This window comes from Leucoraja erinacea, chromosome 7 (genome assembly GCF_028641065.1).
Source record: "Leucoraja erinacea ecotype New England chromosome 7, Leri_hhj_1, whole genome shotgun sequence".
NCBI classification, from domain to species: domain Eukaryota; kingdom Metazoa; phylum Chordata; class Chondrichthyes; order Rajiformes; family Rajidae; genus Leucoraja; species Leucoraja erinaceus.
In genome coordinates, this window is record NC_073383.1 from 6,810,924 (window position 1) to 6,837,354 (window position 26,431).

General features: G+C 47.7%; 1 protein-coding gene across 1 annotated transcript in view; it reads right to left on the minus strand.

The window, feature by feature from the left end:
- itgb5 (integrin, beta 5) overlaps positions 1–21,347 on the minus strand; it is a 96,778-nt gene extending 75,431 nt beyond the window's left edge. Inside the window, exons 1-5 of the mRNA XM_055637708.1 lie at positions 21,087–21,347; positions 20,594–20,976; positions 19,557–19,642; positions 10,370–10,577; positions 4,874–5,123 (exon numbers count right to left, since the gene is read on the minus strand). Coding sequence (XP_055493683.1) covers positions 4,874–5,123; positions 10,370–10,577; positions 19,557–19,642; positions 20,594–20,687 — 638 coding nt within the window. The 5' untranslated portion in view covers positions 20,688–20,976; positions 21,087–21,347. The remainder of the gene's footprint in view (positions 1–4,873; positions 5,124–10,369; positions 10,578–19,556; positions 19,643–20,593; positions 20,977–21,086) is intronic.
- Positions 21,348–26,431: the final 5,084 nt, after the last annotated feature.

Genomic DNA, 26,431 nt, shown 5'->3' on the forward strand with positions numbered 1-26,431 from the left:
TTAGCGGCCATCCTCACTGGCCGGCAATTCTAGCAATCATGGTGCCATCTGCAAACTTACCAACAAACCCATCGACATTTAAGTCCAAGTCATTTATTTATATATATACTGCCAGTGATATATATATAGATATATATATATATATATATATATCACAAACAAAAGACACGTTTAATTATCTATATCCCAGGTGAAATAGAAATAAAGATATATAAACCATATAAAACCATATAACAATTACAGCACGGAAACAGGCCATCTCGGCCCTACAAGTCCATGCCGAACAAATTTTCACTTTATGACAGAGCAAGTTCCTTATTGATCATTTACCGCCGCATGTTCTTGATTAGTCAGGGTGTCAAGGGTTATGGGGAGAAGGCAGGAGATTGGGGTTGAGAGGGAAAGATAGATCAGCCATGATTGAATGGCGGAGTAGACTTGAAGGGCCGAATGGCCCAATTCTGCTCATGGAACTTATGAACCAGGATATCAAACAAAACTGCGCTGCCAGCTAATTGGAACTGAGGGAAAGGAACATTTGCTGAAAGAAAATGCCAAAAGCTGCTTCACTGAGCAGAGAACATTTTGAAAAAGAGCTTATTGTTTGCGGAGTTTCTGCTTCCACTGCCTCTGATTAACTGCTCACTGTTGGATTTGTGGGTAACCAAGCTGGATATCCAACGGATTTATCTGGTAAACCACAAGATACTAAAAAAGGAAATATATGGGAAACCCAACCCCAAAACAGTCCATGAAAGTATTTCATTAGGTTTACATAAGTTGATTCTAAAAATATCTAGCCTCTGAAGCTTTGTGTTTCAGAATTGAAACAAGAGTAAACCAATAAAGAATACTCAGACTCTGCAGGTTTATGGCAAACAATGAAAATGTTGAAGAAAATATAAAGGAAAAACTACCGTCCATTACTAAAATAGAGAATTTAACGAACAATTAATTCTCATGCTAATTTAGATACTTAAATTTAGAAATAACAGCATGATAACAGGCCCCACGGCCCCCACCAACCATCGATCTGTTCCCTCTAGTTCTGTTATCCCACTCCCTACACACTAGGGGCAAATTACAGAGGGCCAATTGGCCTACAAGCCCGCACGTCTTTGGGATGTGGGAGGAAACCAGAGCACCTGGAGGAAACCCACACGGTCAGAGGGAGAACGTGCAAACTCCACACAGATAGCAGCCGAGGTCAGGATCGAACCTGGGTTGCTGGTGCTGAGAGGCAGCAGCTCTACCTGCTGCGCCACTGTGCCACCCATTTCATATTTCCATATGGACAATGAGCAAAGATCAGTGTTGCTTCTATCAATGAACACACACACACACACACGTTATGTGAGGCATTCCCTAGTGATCGGTTTCCGAATGGCACAACACTTCCGCAAAACTGGAGGTCATTCCCCTTACAAATTAAAAATGATTAATGTTCCCCTATGTAGTAGCATGTGATACATCTGCCGGAATCTGGAACATCTACTTAAGCTGAAAGCTTCAGGAAGGAAGGAAGGGAGGATGAAAAGTTCGGTTGCATTACTGGGGTATATATATCAAAGATGGTGGAGAGGGTCAATAACTTCAAATTCCTGGACGTGCATATATCAGACGATCTTTCCTGGACCCAGCACACCGATGCAATTGTAAAGAAGGCACATCAGCGACTCTACTTCCCGAGAAGATTACAGAGATTTGTTATGTCGAAGAGGATTCCCCTAAACTTTGACAGGTGCACGGTAGAGAGTATTCTGACTGGTTGCATCGTGGCCTGGCGCGGCAACTTGAACGTCCAGGAGCGGAAAAGACTACAAAAATGTTGTGACCAGTGCCCTGTCCATCACCGGCTCTGACCTCCCCACCGTCGAAGGGATCTAGCGTAGTCGCTGCCTCAAATAGCCACCAACATCATCAAGGACCCACACCATCCTGGCCACACACTTATCTCACCACTGCCATCAGGAAGAAGGTACAGGAGCCTGAAGACTGTAATGTCCAGGTTCAGGAACAGCTTCTTCCCCACAGCCATCAGGCTATTAAACACATCGAATAAGCTATGAGCTCTGAACTGCAAAAGACTATATTATTATTTGTTATTTGCAATATATTTGTTATTTATTGAACCTTTTGATTTTTTTTCCCGTTATATACAATTGTTACATATTCACATATTCTGTTGTGCTGCAGCAAGTAAGAATTTCATTGTCCCATCCGGGACATATCAATAACACACTTGTGGGTTTGACAATAGATAATAGGTGCAGGAGTAGGCCATTCGGCTCTTCGAGCCAGCACCGCCATTCAATGTGATCATGGCTGATCATCCCCAATCAGTACCCCGCTCCTGCCTTCTCCCCATATCCCCTGACTCCACTACCTTTAAGAACGCTATCTAGCTCTCTCTTGAAAGCATCCAGAGAACCGGCCTCCACCACCCTGTGAGGCAGAGAATTCCACAGACTCACAACACTCTGTGAGAAAAAGTGTTTTCTCATCTCCGTTTTAAATGACTTACCCCTTATTCTTAAACTGTGGCCCCTGGTTCTGGACTCCCCCAACATCGTGAACATGTTTCCTGCCTCTAGCGTGTCCAAACACTTAACAATCTTATATGTTTCAATAAGATCCCCTCTCGTCCTTCTAAACTCCAGAGTGTACAAGTCCAGCCGCTCCATTCTCTCAGCATATGACAGTCCTGCCATCCGAGGATTTAACCTTGTAAACCTACGCTGCACTCCCTCAATTGCAAGAATGTCCTTCCTCAAATCCTCCAAACTGTGCTTCCATCGAAACGTTCAACACTTCACAGCTGCATTACATTATCTTTGTTCCCAATAATGTTTCAATAAAGTCGATCTGATGCTTCTGCAATAGTATTTCCTTGAAATGATCCCTGCGATAATGATACTATGTGCCCTTCCCACAAATCATTCACAATGTTGAAGGGCACTTCGATTAAACTTGAAGCCAGAGGCGAGGTTACGGAGGGCTGGAGAGGAGCCAATGTTGGTCCTATGTAGATAGAATCCATGTCAATGGTGGGGAAGCTATTGGAGAGGATTCTTGGGGCTAGCATTTACTGGAAGAAATCGGGCTAATTAGATACAGTCAGCATGGATGTTTCTGTAGCAGGTTGTGTCTTATTACCAATCAAGGTTTTTGAGAGGGTGACAAAGTCAATTGATGAGGGTCAGGAGATGGATGTTGTCTGCATTGATTTTAGGAAAGCATTTGATAAAATCCCCCGTGCTAGGCTGATCTAGAAGATTCAGATGCATCGGTCTTCTGGATTCAGAACTGGCCTACTAATACAACACAGGGTTGTGGAGGCTTGTTGCAGGTCTGTGACCAGGGGGGTTCTGCACAGATCCGTGCTGGGACCTCTCCCGTGGGTGTGCTAGATAAATGGGTGTCAGGGGTTAAGGGGAGAAGGCAAGAGAATGCGGTTAGTTGGGAGAGATAGATCAGCCATGATTGAATGGAGGAGTAGATGTGATGGGCTGAATGGCCTAATTCTACTCCTATCACAATACCTCATGAGAAATCACTTGGATGTAAATGTAGATGGGCAGGGGCAGATATGATAGTGGTGTTTAAGAAGCTTTAGGATAGGCACATGGATATACAGGGAATGGAGGGATATGGATCACGTGCAGGCAGAGATCAGTTCAGCTTGGCATCATGTTACGCATGGACATTATGGGCTGAAGGGTCTGTTCCTGTGCTGTACTGTTCTATGTTCTAAGGCATCATAAAGGGAGAAAATGCTGCAATTTGACAGCAGGATCATCATGATGCATTATTCACCTTGCATCATTTCTCAAACAACCTGCTAAATCCAAAAACCATATCAAGTCAGGACATGATTTCTGCGAGAGAAACTGTTTTTTAAAATTCCTGAGTGTTATAATTGATTCAAAATGCTTCAATATTGCCGTACCCACAACCCAAACTTATTGACATCGGTGAGACCGTATTTAGAGTATTGTGTTCAGCTCTGGGCACCATGTTATAGGGAAGATATTGTCAAGTTTGAAAGGGTTCAGAAAAGATTTACGAGGAGGTTGCCAGGAGTAGTAGTTGTGAGCTATAGTGAGAGGTTGAGTAGGCCGGGTCCCTATTCCTTAGAGCACAGGAGAATGAGGGGAGATCTTACTGAGGTGTAAAAAATCATGATAGGAATAGATCGGGTGGATGCACAGAGTCTCGTGCCCAGAGTAGGGGAATCGAGAACCAGAGGACAGAGGTTCAAGGTGAAGGGGAAAAGCTTTATTTGGAATCTGAGGGGTGACTTTTTCACACAAAGGGTGGTGGGTGTATGGATCAAACTGCCAGAGGAGGTAGTTGAGGCTGGGACTAACCCAACGTTTAAGAAACAGTTAGACAGGTCCATGAATAGGGCAGGTTTGGAGGGATATGGACCAAACGCAGGCAGGTGGGACAAGTGTAGATGGGGACATGTTGGCCAGTGTGGGCGAGTTGGGCCGAAGGGCCTGTTTCCACTCTGTATGACTCTATGACTCAAAGGCCTTGCTTTATGTTCTTTACTAAACTTTAATTGGTTTTCTCCACATTTTGCATCAAGGTCATTAATTTACAGGATTGAGTGTTTCATTAAAAGTTGACATCTTAACATGGACCACGAAAAACAAGTTGGACAATTCATTCGATAAATATCAGTTACAAAATCGCTTTTGAAAGAAATTGATCTTGTAATATCTAATTTGAGACAAACTCACTGCACAAAGTGCTCTGGACAAGAGCGATGTACTTAGTGTTACTACCTTGTGTGTGTTTGGAGTTCTGCCACTTCCTGTATAATGTGAAAGGCGTACATCACCAGCAGAAACAAAGTCTCACTCACCCAACGCAAGGGTTTTCCTGATACTTGGGGCCCGTGTATGAAAATGGAGATGTTGGCTTGTCCACAAACGTCCCAAAACCCAAGCGGAAGTTGCTGGTGAGTTTTGCCATCTCCCGCGACAATGTAGTCCCCAGCACTCGGATGTTGTCCAAGTCGTCTTTCATGGAGAGGGAAAGGTCCATCAGATAGTACAGATCCACGGGGTAGTCATCCACCTGCCGAACCTGGATGCGGAATGTGGCTTGGTCATCTACAAACCAAACACATTGATGTTATTATTGTCACGTGTACAGTGAAAATAAATTGTGTGTTATCCAGTCAGCAGAAAGACTATTCAAGCCACCCACAGTGTATACATGCAGTGTAATGGGGATTATGGCTAGTTTTCACGGGGCGACTTGACGCAAGATGTAGCCAGAGTGGAGTGGTCGTGGTCTAGCACGATATCACACGATATAACGGGGGTAGAGTAAAGAGTTCCCACGGTACTCGGCAATTCTGTCATTTGTGCGAGTGACTTGTCCGTCTCACGATCTTTCCCGATCGTGAATCAACATCGTGGACTGTAGTGTAGTTAATCACGTGGCACAAATGATGTTACTTTGTTGTCACACACTCTATTGTTTTTTTTCACCCGAGCTCTTTAATGAGCTGAAGAATAATCTGTGTTTTTTTAGACAAATGTTGTTTGGTGTGATGCACCTTCTCTCAATATGTGCAAGAAGTCGTCTTTTTATTTTGTCAAATATGAATAAACACTGTATCTCACATTGACCGTGATGATTGTGTTATTTTATGATCGACTGAGAGGTGAAACTTTCAGTCTGAAGAAGGCTCTCGACCCGAAACGCTACCCGTTCCTTCTCTCCAGAGATGCTGACTGTCCCGCTGAGTTGCTCCAAGCAACTGGTGTCTATCTTCAAAGGACTGACCAGGACTGCCCCCCTCTCTCTCTCTCTCTCACACACAGGCATGAATGGATGAACTCCGCGGGCCAGGCAGCATCTACGGAGGGAAATGGACAGGCGACCCATTCTTCAGGCTGCCTTATGTCTCTCTCCCCCCCCCCCCCCCCCACCCCAACTCCCACCCACACTCACGAATGCTGGAGAAACTCAGCGGGTGCAGCAGGGCCGAAACGTTGTCTATTTCCTTCGTTTCATAGATGCTGCTGCACCCGCGGAGTTTCTCCAGCATTCGCGTGTGTGGGTGGGAGTTGGGGGGGGGGGGGGGGGGAGAGACATAAGGCAGCCTGAAGAATGGGTCGCCTGTCCATTTCCCTCCGTAAATGCTGACTGACCCGCGGAGTTCCTCCATTCATGCCTGTGTGAGAGGGAGGGAGAGAGAGAGAGAGAGAGAGAGAGAGAGATAGAGAGGCAAAATCTCACCTGCCTGTTTCAGTGACAGACACCCACCGCCAGTAAATGAAGACACCCCCATCTGTCTCCCCCTCCTCTCCCTCAACTCTCCCACCTTTCCCTCCCAACTCCAGTCCCTTCCCGACCCCCTGGGAAACTGAAGGTTTTCCACTGTAATTAAAGAGTTCCCACGGTAGACTGTAAAACTGGGACCCTGGTTCTGGACTCCCCCAACATCGGGAACATTCTTCCTCCATCTAGCCTGTTCAATCCCGTACATACGATTAGACAGGTATCTAGTTATTTAATTCAATTAATGATTTCTATCGCCCAGCCTTTCATCTTTCAATCGGGTTCGGCCAGGAAGGAACTGCAGATGCTGGATTAAAACGAAGACAGACACAACATGTAGCTCAGCGGGACAAGCAGCATATCAGAAGGGTCTCGACCCGAAATGTCACCCATTCCTTCTCCCCAAAGATGCTGCCTGCCGTCGAACTCATTCTCTTTAAACCGGCATCTGCTGTTCCTTCCGACACATACACAAGAAATAAGCAACTTTTCGGGCCGAAACGTTGCCTATTTCCTTCGTTCCATAGATGCTGCTGCACCCGCTGAGTTTCTCCAGCATTTGTGTGTGTGGGTGGGAGTTGGGGGGTAGAGAGATAAGGCAGCCTGAGGAAAGGCTCGCCTGTCAATTTCCCTCCGTAGATGCTGCCTGGCCCGCGGAGTTCCTCCAGTTAGAAACTGCTTTCAGACAAAAAGAGACACACTGACATTAATGAAATGCTTGTTAGCTAGTTTTATTAGATTTGTATGTAAATAGCAAACTGGCTGGATTCACTCTATCCAACTTCTGGGTTCACCGTTCGCAGGAGTTCCCACGGTAACCGCAAGAGTTACTACGGATATCGCACTGGCCACTACGTTCATAAAATGTTGCAATGCTCAACCACAAGTGTACAAGTCACTCTTGGACAAATTCAAACATGTTTGAATTTTCTCCCGAGTACCCAAGTTACACGATTACCTGCCGTTAGCGCCACGGTGGTCCACGAATGCCGTACTGTTACCGCACGAGGTTCCCACGATGTTAAACTCTGGTTACCTCTTGCGTCAAGTCGCCCCGTGAAAAGGGGGTTTAACAATTAATGCAAGATAAATTCCAGTAAAGATCGATTGGAGATAATCTGAGGATCTCCAATTCTGGCTCAAGACCTTTCTCTAGTTGGTGATAAGATGGTTTAGTTGCCAGATAGGTTTCTTCCCAGCAGTTATCAGGCAACTGATCTATCCTGTCACCATTTAGAGCGGCTCTGAACTACCACCTACTTTATCAGAGACCCTTGGTCTGAATGTCCAAAATACATTTGTAAATTTACATGTTTAGTGCCATCAACATCAACAAGGTTAACTGAAAAACCCCTTTTCCAGCTTTCTTTTCTTCTCCCTGCCCCCCCCCCCCCCCCCCCCCCCCCCCCCCCCCCACAATTCAGGCTGAAGAAGAGTCGCAACTCGAAACGTCACCTATTCATGTTCTTCAGAGATGTTGCCTTACCCACTGAGTAAATCCAGTACGTTGGGTCCTTCCCCACCATTTTAAGTCAGAGCTGTACAAGTGCCAGAGGTTATGGGGAGAAGGCAGGAGAATGGGGTTAGGCCAGAGAGATAGAGGAGCCATGATTGAATGGCGGAGTTGACGATGGGCCGAATGGCCTAATTCTGTCGCGGTCACTTATGAACTTATTTTTATGGCTTATGAGCTTGCAACACAGGCACTATCCTTCACACAAAACATTCCACCACCATGAAACATTTAAGTTCGGAAGCAAACAAATGTCAAACTCCTATTTCTGCAACAACTGTGTTGAAACAACAACCAAAGCTGGGAAAAGTTACCAAAACTTGTATTATTAGTTTAAAAAAGAAAACAGACAAAGTGCTGAAGTAACTCAGCGGATCATGTTGCATCTCTGGGGAACATGGATCGGGGACGAGTTGGGTCTGGGCCCTTCTTCAGTCTTTGTTAACGGAATCAATTCAGAAGCAGAGCAAACACAGCGGACAGCCTCGAGCACCTTGTAGCGGCGCCTGCTGGCGTACGCAGAGATCGAACCCCGCGTTCGGAAGCAGTGGTCACGTGACTTGGGATGGGCCGTTGTTTTTGAGCCGTTTTTACTTGCACGTGTTAATTCAGCACTGACCACCGTTGTGGGCAGACATGTCTGAAGAGCCTGTATTCTGGAAATCGCTTTAGAATAAAGATCTGTTGGAAACCCCAGTTGTCGTTCTTCCGACCGCCAAAACCTCCCACAATGAGCATCTCCAGCCCCGAGTATCTCCAACCTCGTATCTCCGACATTGAGTATCTCCACACACATTGGACTCTATCAGTCCATATTATGCCTTAACAATATTGAGAACAGGGAGCCCTTGATATACACGGTCTTGAATCCCTCTCTAGCTGCTCAGCACACCTTTAAAAATGAAGTCTTCCGGCTCTGCAGACACTTCCTTCTGTTGTCTCCCCAGAGAAAGCACTATTGTATGAGGGCACCTTCCACTTGAACATGCAATCCCTTCCCACCCAACACTCACAAAACTGCACAACTTACCAGGAGTAATTTAATGGTGCAGAGAAGCCTAGTTCATTGCACGAAGCGCATGATATTAAACTCAACTCTTCCCTCTCGTTAACGTCAGTCCACATTAGCTGGACTTGGAATCAAATACTCGGATCTCCCTCATCAAGTTGAAATGATCGAAGGTAGGCACAAACTGCTGGAATAACTCAGCGGGAGAGAAGGAATGGGTGACGTTTCAGTACAAGACCCTTCTTCAGACTGATGTCAGTCGAGTGGGCTGGACAAAGAATGTAGTCAGAGACAATACTGGTGGGAGAACTGGGATAGGCGAGCGGATAGAGAGGGAAAGCAAGGGCTATTTGAAGTTAGAGAAGTCAATGTTCATACCGCTGGGGTGTAAACTGCCAAAGCAAAATATGAGGTGCTGCTCCCCCAATTTGCACTGGGCCTCACTCTGACAATGGAGGAGGCCCAGGACAGAAAGGTCAGATTGGGAGGGGGAGTTGAAGTGCTGAGCAAACCGGGAGATCAGGTAAGTTTAGACGGAATAAGTGGAGGTGTTTAGCGAAACGACCGCTGAGTCTGCGCTTGGTCTCGCAAATATAGAGAAGTTGACACCTGGAACAGCAATACAGTAGATGAGGTTGGAGGAGGTGCAAGTGAACCTCTGCCTCAGCTGGAGAGACTGTTTGGGTCCTTGGATGGAGTCGAGGGGGGAGGTAAAGGGGCAGGTGTTGCATCTTCTGCAGTTGCAGGGGAAAGTACCTGGGGAGGGGGTGGTTTGGGTGGGAAGGGAAGAGTTGACCAGGGGGTCTCGGAGCGAACGGTCTCTGCAGAAAGCAGGAAGGGGTGGAGATGGGAAGATGTGGCCAGTGGTGGGATCACATTGGAGGTGGCAAAAATGTCAGAGGATTGTATGCTATATGTGACGGTTGATGGGGTGGAAGGCGAGGACAAGGTGAACTCTGTCCTTGTTATGAATGGAAAGCTGCGGGATATCGAGGAGACCCTAGTGAGAGCCTCATCTGCAATGGAAGAGGGGAACCGCTATTTCCTAAAGAATGAGGATATATCCGATGCCCTGGTATGGAAAACCTCACCCTGAGCGCAGATGCGGGGTAGACGGAGGTATTAGGAGTAGGAGACAGAGTCTTTACAGGAAGTGGGGTGGGAAGAAGTGTAGTCAAGATTTGCCAGTATTGGGATCACATTGGAGGTGGCGAAAATGTTGGAGGATTATATGCTGCATGCATTGCTAGTGGTGGGATCACTACTGAAATGATCATGCTGAAATATACATTTACCGATCAATATAGAGAGCCAAGCATGGCGGAACAAAGCTCATATGTTCTAGGAGAAGAATTAGGCCATTCGGCCCATCGAGTTTACTCCGCCATTCAATCATGGCTGATCTATCGTTCCCTCGCAACCCCATTCTCCTGCCTTCACCTTATAACCCTTGACACCCATACTAATCAAAAACGAAAGACTGAAAAATGTGCTGCCTCCAAATAGCAGTGTTCTTTCAACACTGAGCAGAGTGAAATCCTTACCAGGCCTTAGTTCGAGGGCAATCTTCTGAGGCATGAGTTGAATGACATCAGATTGATACGAGTCTGATCCCTCGCTGCTCAATGGGAGGTTCCTCTGTATTTGGATCATGCTGTGAGGACTCTCTATAAATTGGTCTTTGCATCCTCTCTTAATCAAGCTTTCTCTAAAGTCACACCTTGAGGAGATGCTTCCTGTGTGTCCAAATTCCTTAAAGGTTAAAGATAAAATGAGAAAACATTAATCAACCCCATTATACATAAACTGTTACAAATGTGAATGCCTCAGTCCAGAATATATGATTTGTAGCAAATAAAATATAAACACTATTCTTGTTTAATCATCTGAGAACTAATGTGACTTTCTTAATATTGGATTTCCTATTTGAGTAAAGGATTTATTTTACAACTTTTAAAAGACAGACAGATTTTATGGATCGGAAGGACTCTGGGCCAAATGTAGGCAAATGGAACTTGCCCAGTGTGCCAACTTGGTTGGCATGGACAAAGTGGGCTGAAGGGCCTGTTTCTGTGTGGTAAAGCACTATGACCCTTGTACATGTCACTCCTCATAGATACGTTCCACAAAATGCTTTTAACTCTTTAAAGAACACTTTAAAGAACAGCAGGTGTAGCATTTCAGTAACAAGAAGAAAATTTGGACAGATAACTTTATCAACCTCAAGTGCAGTTTGGGGCAGAACTCACTTTGATGCTTGTTCCAATTCATAGCAGGACAAAATATAATATAGCATCCGACTTCCAGTTCCATAACTACAGGCCCTCCACCGAATTTCCGACAACTGGTTGTCTGTGACCTCCTTTAATCCGGGCAAAATTACGAGAGCGCACTTGACCACCAGCCTAGTCCCCTGAGCGGCATTGTGTGTGACGCTTACTCTTTTGGGACGTGTCCCTCTGTTTATCTTGAGCTATCACTTCAAAAGAAGATCGAAGTGACAGTCGTGATGTCAAGCTTAAACATGTCCGTATTGATACAAGGCAAGGTGAAGCTGTTGAGATCAGGTGTACCAATAAACCTGTAGCATTTATACCAGTACTAATAACCCTGTAGCATTTATACCAGTACTAATAAACCTGTAGCATTTATACCAGTACTAATAAACCTGTAGCATTTATACCAGTACTAATAAACCTGTAGCATTTATACCAGTACTAATAAACCTGTAGCATTTATACCAGTACTAATAAACGTGTAGCATTTATACCAGTACTAATAACCCTGTAGCATTTATACCAGTACAGGTGCACAACCTTTTATCCGAAGATCCAAATAACGAAAACCTCCGAATAGCGACATTTTTTCAGTCCTTGAAAAAAGGTCCTTGAAAACGTTCACCGAGGGCGGCCCGCAGAGGTGACAGAGGAACCTCCGGTCGGTCCTCGAAGAAAGGGGAACTAAAGCCCCATTCATAAAAGAGAAGGTGAGGGTATATTGCGCGGGAGGGTTAATAATTGACAATATGCTGCTACCTGCCCGCTGAGGTTAAAAAGTTCCCACGGTAGACTCACGATACACAGTGTATCGTGAGTCTTGCATGGGAACTTTTTTAACTCAGCGGGCAGGCAGCAGCAAATTGTCGCTCCCTTCAGTTTCACCCCACCTACACCCCTCTGCTTCCCGGCCATGTGTGTGACCCCTTCCCTCCCCTCTCCAGCTCCCCGCGCATTGCACCGGCGCGGAGTCTTTGCTCTGTCTTCACGTTGGAGCCAGTGCCAATCACCGGAGACGTCAGGACCAACGGGACACCGACCCCCAGGCCCACTGCAAGCACGGAGATCCCAGAGACCCACAGCCAGCAGCAGCCCAGCCCCGTTCCAATTCCAGAGGAACACGCTCTCCGCTGTCCCCGTAGGGACAGAAGCTGATGGCTCGGGCTGTGACGTCTCCGGCCACCCCCCTGTACAGGAGCTGAGACTGGGAACTGTGGGGTTGTTTGCAGTTGCAGAGGGATGGGGCAAGGGCGGTACAGTTCCCAGTCTCAGCTCCAGTCCAGGGGGGTGACCGGAGACGTCAGGACCAACGGGACACCGACTGCAAGCACGGAGATCCCATAGACTCACAGCCCAGCAGCAACTCTAGCCCAGCCCCGCTCCAACTCCAGAGGAACCCGGGTTGCGGATGAGGGGGCGCAGCTCGGGCTGTGGGCGAACTGCCACTTGTCGCTGTAGCGGCACATCAGGGAGCGGGTTCCTGTTGGTCCTGACGTCTCCGGCCATCCCCCTGGACAGGAGCTGAGAGACGTCAGGACCACCAGAAGCCGCTCCCCGATGGGCTGCTACAGCGACAAGTGGCAGTTCGCCCACAGCCCGAGCTGCGCCCCCTCATCGGGACACCGACCCCCAGGCCCACTGCAAGCACGGAGATCCCAGAGACTCACAGCCAGCAACAACTCTAGCCCAGCCCCGCTCTAACTCCAGAGGAACTCGGGTTGCGGATGAGGGGGCGCAGCTCGGGCTGTGGGCGAGCTGCCACTTGTCGCCGTTGCGGCCCATCGGGGAGCGGCTTCCTCTGGAGTTGGAGGGACAGGGAGACACAGCGGCTTTTGAGAATGGTGGGCAATCACTTCCAAAGTTCTGCCCACACAGTCAGTACACCTCTCCTACACTTGTCTCCCGCACTAAGATCATCTCGCAGAGAATGATCCCAGCCTAACCCTCCCTATTCTCTCCTATTCTGCAAGAAAAACCTACATTGAAGACTTAAACTCGCGATCGAGTAACTGCCGGGATCGAGGCGCAAACTCGCGACCTTACGGATACGAGCCGAGCACTCTACCACTGAGCCAGCCGTTAAAATCTACGCTAAAAATCTTCCGTTCCGAAAACCGAAAAATTCTGAATTACGAAAAGTGTCCGGTCCCAAGGCTTTCGGATAAAAGGTTGTGCACCTGTACTAATAAACCTGTGGCATTTATACCTGTATTAATAAACCGTAGCATCTATACCTATACCACTGTTTTTCACCAATCATTTAATTCTGGTATAAACTGTTATAAATCCTCCCCCACCCCCCCCGCCCTCACCCGTGTTCACCTATTACCTGCCACGTTTTGTCCTGCTCCTCCTCTCTTCCATCTTTCCCCCCCCCCCCCCCCCCCCCCCCACAATCAGACAGAAGGTTCCGAACCCAAAACATCATCTACCCATGTCCTCCAGAGATGCTGCCTGTCCCGCTGAGTTACTCCATCTGTTGTGTCTATCTTCAGTTCAAACCAGCATCTGCAGTTCCTTCCTACACACATCGTCTACCCATGTTCTCCAGAGATGCTGCTGAGTTACTTCAGCACTTCAAATCTTGACATGGATGGATTTGAAGGTCTCAATTCAATTCAATGAATGATGCATCGCTCTCCCAAGAAAAAGCAACATTTATCTCTTAAATCAAACTGTAATACACTTATTTGCGCAGTCACCAACCACAAATCCTCAGATTAACTCGGGATAATTGTCCTTCAGATCAGCAAAAATAAAACCCTAACCAGTAATTTGGGCATATATAAGTGAATGTTCAGACAAAAGAGTAAAAAGCTGGTGGAGAATTTTGGCTGGGCTTCAAGTTTTAAATTCTCTTTCAAGTCTCATATCCAAAAGCAGTGCTTCGGTAACCTGCACGATACAAAAATCTATTTCGATTGAATTACAGCTTTTAGATTGACTACGAGCTATCCAAAATCCTAGATCTCCCTCGAAAGCTTTAAATACTAGTCTGCTCCTTGTTTACAGTACTAACTGAAGTGCTTCATGTTTGTCTTCTGCCAAACATTCAGAGGTCAGGCCTATTGGGCAAACTGGAAAAATTATTTCCTTGCGTTTCATTTATTTCAGGAAGAACAAAACCACACAGACAAATATTTTTAATCTCAGAAACTGATGATGCAGACTGGTTTTCAATTTAATGCTGCTTTGTAAAGGGACTGTCCCACTTTCACCACCTAATTCACAACCTTTTTTACTCGTGGACATTTTTCATCAGGCTAGAAAAACGCCCCGACCTACGTGATGCCACGAGTACCTACGACTAGCGTCACGACCTACCTACGTCCTCCCACGACCTCGTGACGACCATGCTGCGAGTATCAGTCAAGGGCAAACTCTGCAGAGGTTGTGAATTAGGTCGTGAAAGTGGGACAGGCCCTTAAGAGTCTCATCCAGAGAAAGGATGACGGGGTGGTGCAGCCTGTCCCACTGTACGAGGTAATTCAAGAGTTCTCCCGAGTTTTCCCCCGATTCGAACTCAGAGAATGTCCGTAGCGGCTCGTACGAGTAAAAAGTTACAATTTGTTTCATCACGAGGATTTTTTTTACTCGTGGACATTTTTCACAGTGTTGAAAAAACGGAGTTTACCGGATTTCCCGTACTCGTATGAGCCGCTAGGAGACATCCACGAACTCCTACGGACCCGCTATGGACATTCTCCGATTTCGAATCAGGGGAAAACTCGGGAGAACTCTTGAATTACCTCGTACAGTGGGACAGGCCTTTTACAGCACTAGGGAGCCAGGTTGATCCTGACTGCAGGTGTTGTCGGTGCAGAGTTTGTATCTCCTCGCCGTGACCAGGTGGGTTTTCTCCAGGTGCTCCGGTTTCCTCCCACATTCCAAAGACGTACATATTTGTAAGCAGAAAATCCTTCCGAGGGGTGAACCCTTGAAAGCGCCTGGACCTGATGGTATACCACGTCGTATACCAGGAGTTTTTGCGGACATTTTCAACCTCTTAGATTCAGATTCAGATTCAGATTCAATTTTAATTGTCATTGTCAGTGTACAGTACAGAGACAACGAAATGCACTCACTTCTGAGGTCTGAGGTTCCCACCTGCTTTAATAGGGCATCAATTATACCAGTGCCCAAGAAAAGCAAGGTGACGTGCCTCAATGACCAGTGGCACTAACGTCGGTGGTGATGAAGTATTTTGAGGGGCTGGTCATGGCACAAATCAACTCCTACCTCGACAAAAACCTGGACCCACTGCAGTTTGTCTACCGCCACATCAGATCAACGGTGGATGCAATCTCGCTGGCCCTCCACACCGCTCTGGACCACTTGGAGTAACTGAAGAAGGGTCTTGACCCAAACATCACATATTCCTTTTCTCCAGAGATGTTGCCTGTCCCGCTGAGTTACTCCAGCTTTTTGTGTCTGTCTTCGGTTTAAACCAGCATCTGCAGCTCCTTCCTGCAAGGCTCGGCTTCTTGAACTTACCCCACAACTGACCAACCTAAATCTGCTCATAACCTCAAATCCATAACCTCCAACTCTCTCCCCATCAAGAATCTAACCCTGCTTTAGAAGCATTAAGGGCACAGCTTGTGTGACTATTTATTTATAAGTACTGATCCCTACTTCCAGCTTCTGCAATAATTCTCCATGTACACCGTGCCAATAACACACGTCTCAAATAAGTCCAATTACATTCTTCCAAAGTCCAGCAGATACAAGCCAGTCCTCATCTGGGAAAAAACGGAATAGGTGACGTTTTGGGTTGGAACCCTTCTTCAGACCCAACATGACCCATGCCGAAATATCACCTATTCCTTTTAGTTTAGTTTAGAGATATAGTACGGAAACAAGCCCCTCAGCCCACCGAGTAAACACCAACCAGCGATCCCCACACATTAACACAAGCCCACACACACACACTAGGGACAATTTACACTTATACCAAGTATTCAAACCCAAACCAATTAACCTACAAACCTGTACGTCTTTGGAGTGTGGGAGGAAACCGAAGATCTCTGAGAAAACCGACGTGAGGTCACGGGGAGATCGTACAAACTTCGTACAGACAGCGCCCGTAGCCGGGATCGAACCCGGATCTCTGGCACTGCAAGGCACTGTTGTAAGGCAGCAACTCTACCGCTGCGCCTTCATGCTGCTTTTCTCCAGAGATCCTGCCTAACCCGCTGATTTACTCCAGCATTGTGTGTACCTTTGGTATAAACCAGCATCTGCAGTTCCTCCCTATACAAACCAGGTCTGTCCAGCCCATCACAGAAGACAACTTGCCTGTACCAATTGTCAGATGAATAAACTTTCTCTTTACTGGCTTATTTAAATATTGCATCTACAGATTGTACACAATATTCCAGATGTGGCCTCACCACCAGCCTCCATAACTGAAGCCTACCATAGATCACAGAAAGGTAGCACACAGGCCCTTTGGCCCTCCCTGTCTGTGATGGCCATGATGCTAATCTAACAAATGCTATCTGCCTGCATGTGGCCTGTATCCCTCTATCCTCTGCTTGTGCATGTGTCTGCCGAAACTGGACAAGCTAGATGCAGGAAAAATGTTCCCAATGTTGGACGAGTCTAGAACCAGAGGGCCACAGTCTTAGAATAAAGGGGATGTCATTTAAGATTGAGGCGAGAACATTTTTTTCAACCAGAGAGTTGTGAATTTGTGGAATCCCCTGCCACAGAGGGCAGTGGAGGCCAAATCACTGGATGGATTTAAGAGAATTAGATAGCGCACTAGGGGCTAGTGGAGTCAAGGGATATGGGGAGAAGGCAGGCACGGATGGATTATTAATTGGGGACGATCAGCCATGATCACAATGATTGGCGGTGCTGGCTCGAAGAGCCGAATGGCCTCCTACTGCACCTATTTATCTATGAGATGCCTCTTAAATGCTGCAACGTTTGCTGGTTATCATCTCATCTGACCATGCAATCCAGGCACCCACCACCTTGTGTAAAAATGAACTTGCCTCATAATGTTCCTTTCCCCCTATCACCAGAAACCCAATATCTCCAATATTTGGCATTCTATCCAGGGGGAAAAGGTTGTATCCACCCAACCCATAATTTTATAAACTTGTATGAAATCACTTCTCTGCCTCCAATGCTCTGGAGAAAACCATCCAAGTTTGCCCATCCTCTCTTAGACCAAGACAGTGGATCACATCACTGCAGTTTTGAGGTCTTTACACTGGCTTCCATTCTGTCAAAGAATTGATTTCAAAATATTACTGTTGGTTTATAAAGCACTGAATGGTCTCGGGGCCAAAAATACATTTCTGATCCTCTGCTACATTATGAACCATCCAGACCTCTGTGGTCATCTGGGACACGCCTGCTTTCTGTCCCCAGAGTCAGAACTAAACATGGAGAAGCAGCGTTCAGTTTTTATGCACCACATATATGGAACAAACTTCCAGAAAATACAGGTCCGCTCCAACTCTCAGTTCTTTTAAATCGGGGCTGAAGACTTTTCTGTTTGATGCTGCTTTTAATTTTATTTAAATTAAATAATTATTCATTTCTTACACTGCACTGTTACTTTTATTCTTGTATTTTATACTTGTCTTATTCTATTTTAGCTTGTTTTTATTTTCTATTGTTTCTAATGACTGTTTTTAATTGCTTTTGATTGCTCGTTAATGCTTTGTGTAAAGAACTTTTAGAGTTGCTGAAATGTGCTATATAAATAAACTTGCTTGCTTGCTTGGGTCTAAACCAGCACCTGCAGTTCATTCTTACACTCTCTTACCCAATACTCTTCAACCAGGCCATCATATTTTCTTCATGTTTCCTACAGTGCAGAGTGTCCGAAAGCTCAGCCTTTGCAACAAAGCCGGTCTAGCAGCTGCGATAACACAGTGCTTTTATTTCAGTTGCATAAGTACGATGAGATACAGGTACAATGAAACTCTTGCATGTAGCAGCAACACAGGCACATCAACTCAAACATCACACAACAAACAGAAATAGCCTGCCTGCAAACACACACAAGATCTTGGTACAAAACATGAGGAGAAAAGCTCTCAGTATTGAGAGACAGTAGCACACCATGACAAATCAGCACCAGCAGACCCTTCGGCTACGGGGGAAAGAGTTGCCACAAAGGTAGATGCATTTGTGTTTTCTGTTCCAGATTAAACTTCCCTGTTCAGACTGCATGTGATATACCGATGGAGTTCTGCTAAAATCATTATATTATCCTGACCACTGATCCCCCTACTTGATCTCAGAGGCGAGGTTGTGGTTGAGTTTCCTTTTATTACCCCTTTAGACTCGAGAGATACAGCATGGAAACAGGCTCTTCGGCCATCCAAATCCGAATCCGCGCTGACCAGCGATCACCCCGTACACTAGCGCTGTCCTACATACTAGGGACAAATAACACCGAAACACATTTAGCCTACAAACCTGTTCGTCTTTGGAGTGTGGGAGGAAACCGGAACATCCCGAAAAAACCCACGGGGTCAAAGGGAGAAGGTACAAACTCTGTATGGACAACACCCTTAGTCGGGATCGAACCTGGCACTATGAGGCTGCAATTCTGCCGCTGCACCACTCTCTACACCCAAAAGTACAGGGGGCACTGTAACAATCTGAATCAACTGTAAAGGACGTAAAGAACACAGAACAGTACAGTACAAGAACAGGCCCTTCAGCCCACAATGTCTGTGCTGACCTGAAACCCCCCGCCATTCCGTGCATCTCCATTTGAAAAGGTACACCTCCAGATTCAGGGACAGTTTCTCCCCAGCTGTTATCAGGCAACTGAACCATCCTATCCCCGACTAGACTGATCACCGACTAGACGAGAGAGCAGTCCTGACTTCACTGGAGACCCTCGGACTGTCTTTAATCAGATTCTACTGGACTTTATTTTGAACTAAACATCATTCCCTTTATCCTGTATCTGTACACTGTGGACAGCTTGTTGTAATCACGTATCTTACTGTGGACTGGTGAGCCCGCATCATAAAAGCTTTTCACTGTCTCTTGGTACACGTGACAATAATAAAGGAAACTATTGTCTGCAGAAGGGTCACGACACGAAACGTCACCAGAGATGCTGCCTGACCCACGGAGTCACTCCAGCTTTTTGTGTCTGTCTTCTGATGGAACTAAACATCCCTCCATTCCCTGCACATCCATGTGCCTATCCAACAGTCCCCCAAACACCGCGGATGGGATCCCGATGACCTTGAGGCAAGGTGAAGGATAAACAGACTGAATGTGTCGGAAGGAACTGCAGATGCTGGTTTAAACCGTAGATAGACACAAAATGCTGGAGTTACTCAGCGGGACAGGCAGCATCTCTGTGGAGAGGCTTTGGGTCGAGACCCTTCTGCAGAGCCAAGGTGACCATTACAGGAGCAGCTGACGTGATGGGTTAGCAGTGTGATGGCCACTGTGAGCCCCGACCTACCTCTTGAGCACACCAGCCACAGTCAGGGTGGATCAGCAGACATTCCCTGCATGAGGTGGCCCGTCCCCGGCTGCACATGTTCAGACCTTGGATTGAAATGGAGAGAGTTGTCACGGTCTCTGAAGGCCCCAGCACCACACATCGGCACGGCCAAAGGTAGACTGGCCAATCGTTCCGCTGACTCTGCCTAGAACGACTGCATCACCCACATGTCAAACACTTTAACTCCCCCTCCCAGTCCCACACTGGCCTTTCTGTCCTGGGCCTCCACCATTGTCAGAGTGAAGCCAAATGCAAATTGGAGGAACAGCACCTTATATTTCGCTTGGGCAGCTTACACCACAACGGTATGAATATTGACTTTAAATAACCCTGCATCTCTCTCTCTCTCTGTGTCTGTCCCTCCCCCATCCTAGTTGTGGTACATAGAAACATAGAAATTAGGTGCAGTAGTAGGCCATTCAATATGATCATGGCTGATCATCCAACTCAGTATCCCGTACCAGCCTTCTCTCCATACCCCCTGATCCCCTTACCCACAAGGGCCACATCCTAACTCCCTCTTAAATATAGCTTCCTTCACTGTTGTCCTGGAGAGTTTCATGGTCTGTATAGCTTGTTATCACCTGGCCCACAGCCGACAATGGACCATTGTGGGTTCCACCTTCCCTTAATCATGGTTGCTTTTTGCACATATTTCATTCATGTGTTCCATCTCTCTCTCTCTCTACATCAACGTCTATATTCTCTCGTTTCCCTCTCCCCTGACTCTCAGTCTGAAGAAGGGTCTCGACCCGAAACGTTACCCTATTGCTTCTCTCCAGAGATGCTGCCCGACCCGCTGAGTTACTCCAGCACTTTGTGTCTATATCTCCGGCCGCTCCAGCCACAACAAAAGACTGACACAAAAAGCTGGAGTAACTCAGCGGGACAGGCAGCGTCTCTGGAGAGAAGGAATAGGGTAACGTTTCGGGTCGTGACTCTTGTTCAGACACTTGCACCCACAACAACACCGACCCTCTCACTCACTCACTCACCGGCGGCGCTGGGCAGCAGCAGGAGCGGCAGCAGGAGCAGGGAGATGACCTGCAGAGGCAGCAGCAAGTGGCGGTGGCCGCTCGCCCTGGACATGGCTGGCGGCTTCCCCGGGGACAGTGGCCGGGGCCGGGGCTGGGACCCAGGGAGAGGGGGTCACCGGGTATCGCACCGACCGTGACGGGCAACTATAACCCGGTCACCGGCGCTGCCACGACTCCCGGAGCCCGTCCCATCCTGGCCCCGGGCCGGGCAGGAGAGGAGAGGAGAGGAGAGGAGAGGAGTCCTCGCCCCGGTACGGTCCCTCCACCCGGCCGCTGGAGCTGCCAGCTCTCTCGGGTTGCGCTGCACCGTTCTCCACTGAACCCGGTTGTACACTTTCGACCTGCTGTCCCGGGTTTGCACCGCCCACTCCACCCGCTGTCCCGGGTTTGCACCGTCCACTCCACCCGCTGTCCCGGGTTTGCTCCACCGCTGTTCCCGGGTTTGCTCCACCCGCTGTCCCGGGTTTGCACCGCCCGCTGTCCCGGGTTTGCACCGTCCACTCCACCCGCTGTCCCGGGTTTGCTCCACCCGCTGTTCCCGGGTTTGCACCACCCGCTGTCCCGGGTTTGCTCCACCCGCTGTTCCCGGGTTTGCTCCACCCGCTGTTCCCGGGTTTGCTCCACCCGCTGTTCCCGGGTTACTCCGCTGTATTCCGCTCCGGTTGCGCTCAGATAATCTTTGGTTGCGCTCGCCCGCTCTGCGCGGCCGCGGTCCCGGCCACTCGCCGCCAATCACCCCGCCCCAGCACCAGCCCCGTCAGGCGGCTCGGCCAATCCTCAGCCCGGGGGTGTGTGGATACATTGAAAACATCTAGTGGACGCAAACACTGCCCCACACTGGATACAACACAACACAGTGCCGGAGACACTCACTGGATGCAACACAACACAGTGCCAGAGACCCACACTGGATACGACACAACACAACACACTGGATGCAACACAACACAGTGCCAGAGACCCACACTGGATGCAACACAACACAGTGCCAGAGACCCACACTGGATACAACACAATCAATCAATCAATCAATCAATCAACCTTTATTGTCATCTTGCAAGCAACAGTTGTACAGTGCAAAATGAAAAGACGTTTCCCAGTGAATAGCGGAGCATCGCACATGAAATTTAAAACATTTCACACATAATAACACTAAAAACAATCCAGTCCCTGATGGAACAGTATAAATAGTTAAAAGCAGGTAAAACACAATGTTAAAATACAATAAACCAATCATAAAAATGTCCGGGGCAGCTGATTTGAGTGGCCAGTGCCAGTTATTAAAGTGTCCGTGCCAGCCGCAGAATCAGGTGACTGTGAGTACAGAGTGACTGTTTAGCAGCCTCACAGCCTGTGGTAGGAAGCTGTTTAGCAGTCTTGTAGTCCGGGCTTTGATGCTTCGATATCTCTTGCCTGATGGCAGGAGATCCAGGTGTATGTGGAGGGGGTGCAGTTTGTCCTTAGCAATTCTCTGAGCTTTTTTCAGACAGCGGATCTGGAACAGTTCTTGTACCGAGGGTAGGGAGACGCCAATGATCCTCTCTGCTCCCCTCACTACCCTCTGCAGAGCCTTCCTGTCCGAGCAACACAGTGCCAGAGACCCTCACTGGATACAACACAACACAACACAGTGCCGGAGACCCACACTGGATACAACACAACACAGTGCCAGAGACCCACACACAGTGCCAGAGACCCACACTGGATAACACAACACAGTGCCAGAGACCCACACTGGATAACACAACACAGTGCTAGAGACCCACACTGGATAACACAACACAGTGCTAGAGACCCACACTGGATAATACAGTGCCAGAGACCCACACTGGCCAGTGCCGGAGACCCACACTGGATAGCACAGTGCCAGAGACCCACACTGGATAACACAGTGCCAGAGACCCACACTGGATAGCACAGTGCCAGAGCTATGGGCACTCACTTGGGTCCCAGCTATGCCTACCTCTTTGTAGGGTACGTTGAACAATCCCTGTTCCAGGTGTACAGTATATTGGTCCTATCCCCGAGCTCTATTTCCGCTACATTGACAACTGCTTCGGGGCATCCCCATGCAGAACTCATAGACTTCATTAACTTCACTACTAATATCCACCCTGCACTCAAATTTCTTGGACCATCTCCTACCATTTCTTGGTCTCACCATCTCCATCACAGGAGATAGACTATCGACTGACGTCTATCATACATCTACTGACTCACAGTTATCCAGACGACACCTCTTCCCACCCTGCCTCCTGCAAAGACTCTATCCCCTACTCCCAATTCCTCCCTCCTCCCTCGACTCGGTCAAGGACCCCGACAGCCCTTTCAGGTAAGGCAGAGGTTCACTTGCACCTCCTCCAACCTCATCTACTGTATTTTCTGTTCCAGGTGTGGAATCCTGTATATCGGCGAGACCAAGCGCAGGCTCGGCGATCGTTTCGCTGAACACCTCTGCTCAGTCCGCCTAGACCTACCTGATCTACAGGTTGCTATACACTTTAAAGGGCCTGTCCCACTTGGGCGACTTAATCCGTGAGTGCTGGCGAGTTTGCCCTCGACTCATACTCGCTGCATGGTCGACACAAGGTCGTAGGAGGTCTTTGTAACTCTCCTTCATGCTCGAGAGTAGTCTCCACATACTCCAGGCCTCAGCGTATTTTTCAACATGTTGAAAAATGCCCACAAGTAAAAAAAAGGTCGCCATGGAAAACATCGATACTTTTTTTACTCATAGGTTTAGTTGTAGTAGGTTGTAGTAGGTCGGCATGTTAATCGTAGGTAATTGAGGGTAGTTGAAGGTAGTTGTAGATAGTCTTCATCATAGTCGAAGGGAGGTCAAAGGAGGTCGTCTTCACTCTCCACTATTCGGTGTCCAATTTTCCCGAAGGTAGTCGTAGCTAGTCATAGCTAGTCGAAACTAGTCTTCAACATAGTCGAAGAAGGTCGAAAGAAGTCTTCTACATAGTTGAAGGAGGTCTTCAACATGACATTTTTTCAAACTCTTCTAAACTCGCCAATTAGGTTGCCCAAGTGGGACAGCCCCTTAACTCCTCCTCACATTCCAATACTGACCTTTCTGTCCTGCGTCTCCTCCACTGTCAGAGTGAAGCTCAACGCAAATCATTGGGAAAATTTCACTTGGGTTTTTGGGTTTTCCGCGTAGGTTTTCTCCGGGGGCTATGAGTTCCTCCCACACTCCAAAACCGTGCAGATTTGTAGGTTAATTGTCTCTCGTGTCTGAGGCATAAATCTGATGGGTTCTGAATTACCGCCATCAAAATGGTATTTGGGATCACTACCATCACGACTGGTAAAACCCCAGTCCCACTGTGCATCATTCCTTACAACTGGAACTTACTGCAATTCCATCCAGAAATAGACTTAGAACAGATGAAAAACATCAAAGAATGGAACAGAAGTAGATTTGCTCTGGATTTATGGATTAATTGGCCTGATGGTAACAGATTGTTTTATGTGTCGAAACTGTGCAGGAGACGCTAATCTAGGTGACACATCCACAGGAGACACACAACAATGACTGGTCTTGTGCCTAATGCTTGTCCTGTTAACATTGAACAGTGTGTTTCAGCAAACACTGTAGCCTGTTGCTATCAGTCCTGACAGTTTAATTGCCTGCATGCGAGTACATAAAGATAAGATAGCAACAATTGCATTTTAAATAACGTCAAGCCGAGCTCATTTCACAATTGTTCCTGATCTACAATTTGATTCATTCCACATATCAACAACTGACTGGGAGCAAAGGATGGAGCTAAGGGTCGACACAGGATCTGCATTTCCTTTACCTGCCAGGCTTTGTCCTGCTCCTCCTCATTTCCATCTTTCTTCCTCACCTTACAATCAGTCTGAGGAAGGGTCCCAACCCAAAACATCACCTCCCAATGGTTCTTTATTATCACATGTACCAAGGTGCAGTGAAGATATTTTCATGCCCACGTATCGATATTCAGAGACGCTGCCTGATCGGCTGAGTTACTCCAGCACTTTGTCACTTTTTTTTTGTAAACCGGCACCTGCAGTTCCTTGTGTCTTAAGCTTTAAAAGGCTTGGCAGCTCCAGATGTCACCAACACATTGACCATTCACTGTGGTCACGAACACGCTGACCACACAATCACTGGACTGGGCCTGTGTGCCGGCACGCGTGTCCCTGGAGAGGGAACACGCAGTGTCCACGGGGACTCTGGAGGGCTTCGGTGAACGCTGGTTGCCACGGGGAGGTTGAGCGCATTGTAGATAAAGATGGCATTACGGTATGAAAATGATCGGCTGATGTAATGTGACCATTGAAAGTCTCCGTACCTTTTGGTACACTGCAAAGTGCAAATACTGAATAAAGTCCTTGTTAAGAGGGAAGGGAAAAAAACACACAAAACAAAAAAATTCAAAACAATCTGACTGTGGTAGGGTTGCAAACTGTCCCGTATTAGCCGGAACATCCCGTATATTGGGCTAAATTGGACTGCTACTACTATTTGACTGCTACAACTCGGGTCGAGGGGACTGTCGGGTCGGAGTGCCGCGTCCGGCCCCGCCTCACCCGTCCCGACGTAGTGCAGCCCATGGAGTGCAGCAGCAGCAGCAGCGCCTCGCCCGTGGCCCCGTCGGTCGGCAGCCCGGCCAGCTGTCCGACCTTCGGACCTTCGCCTACCGCCGACACCACCACCACCACCCTTCCTTCTCATGGCCGATCATCAGTTCATGAGTTGGATGGGGAGCCAGACTTTGCGCATGATGTTGCCCGGGCCAAAACTCCTCAGCTGGCTCGCCCGGCTGGGCTTTGTGTGCAGTCCAGCACCCGGGCCAACTCATCATTCACCCAGCCACGGCCGAGTCGGCCAATGAATTGCCGTCGGGAATTTGTCCCTTATTTTGACCTTTTGCCCCTTATTTGGGAGAGAGAAAGTTGGCAACCCTGCACAGTAGTGACCAATACACTGATCACACACCAATACTGTGTCTCCCCTTCTGACATCCCAAAATCTTTCTACCTTTGGCCTAAAAGGAGCAAGTCAACAGTGGTCGAGATGACACCCTCCATCAGTGCCAACAACTCTCAAGAAACTCCCCACTGCCTGCTTAACTGACATCACACAGGTCATGCTGAACGTTAATTGCCTCCACCACCAACGCACCCAGAGCAACAGCACCAGTGCAGCAAGCACCTTCCTCTAAATGCACTGCAGTTCTTGCCAGAGCTACTCTGACAGCACCTCACTCGCCCACCAGCTCCATCATGAAGACTGCAGTGGACAGATCACCATCCATACCAGGCCCCCTCCCACCAACACATTGTCTTCATCTCATACCTCAGCTTTTAACCAAACTCCTGAGAGCATAATCAAAGTCATATAGCACGGAAACAGGCCCTTCCCACACATGCCCAACTTGCCCACACCGACCCACATGTTCCATCTACACTAGTCCCAAATTCCTGCGTTTGGCCCATATCCCTCCAAACCTGTCCTATCCATGTACCTGTCTTAACTGTTTCATGAATGTTGTGATAGTTCCTGCCTCAACAACCTTCTCCGGCAGATAGACACAACATGGTGGAGTAACTCAGTGGGACAGGCAGCATCTCTGGAGAGAAGGAATGGGTGACGTTTCGGGTCGAGACCAGTCTGAAGAATGGTCTCTATGTATAAATTGAACACAAACTCTGGACTCAAAGTCTATTCTTACACAAACTCTGAAACGTATGTATCTTTGCACAGCTAGAGCACCATTACATGCTCGGTCAAAAAATAACAATCAGGACTTCTCCACAGCC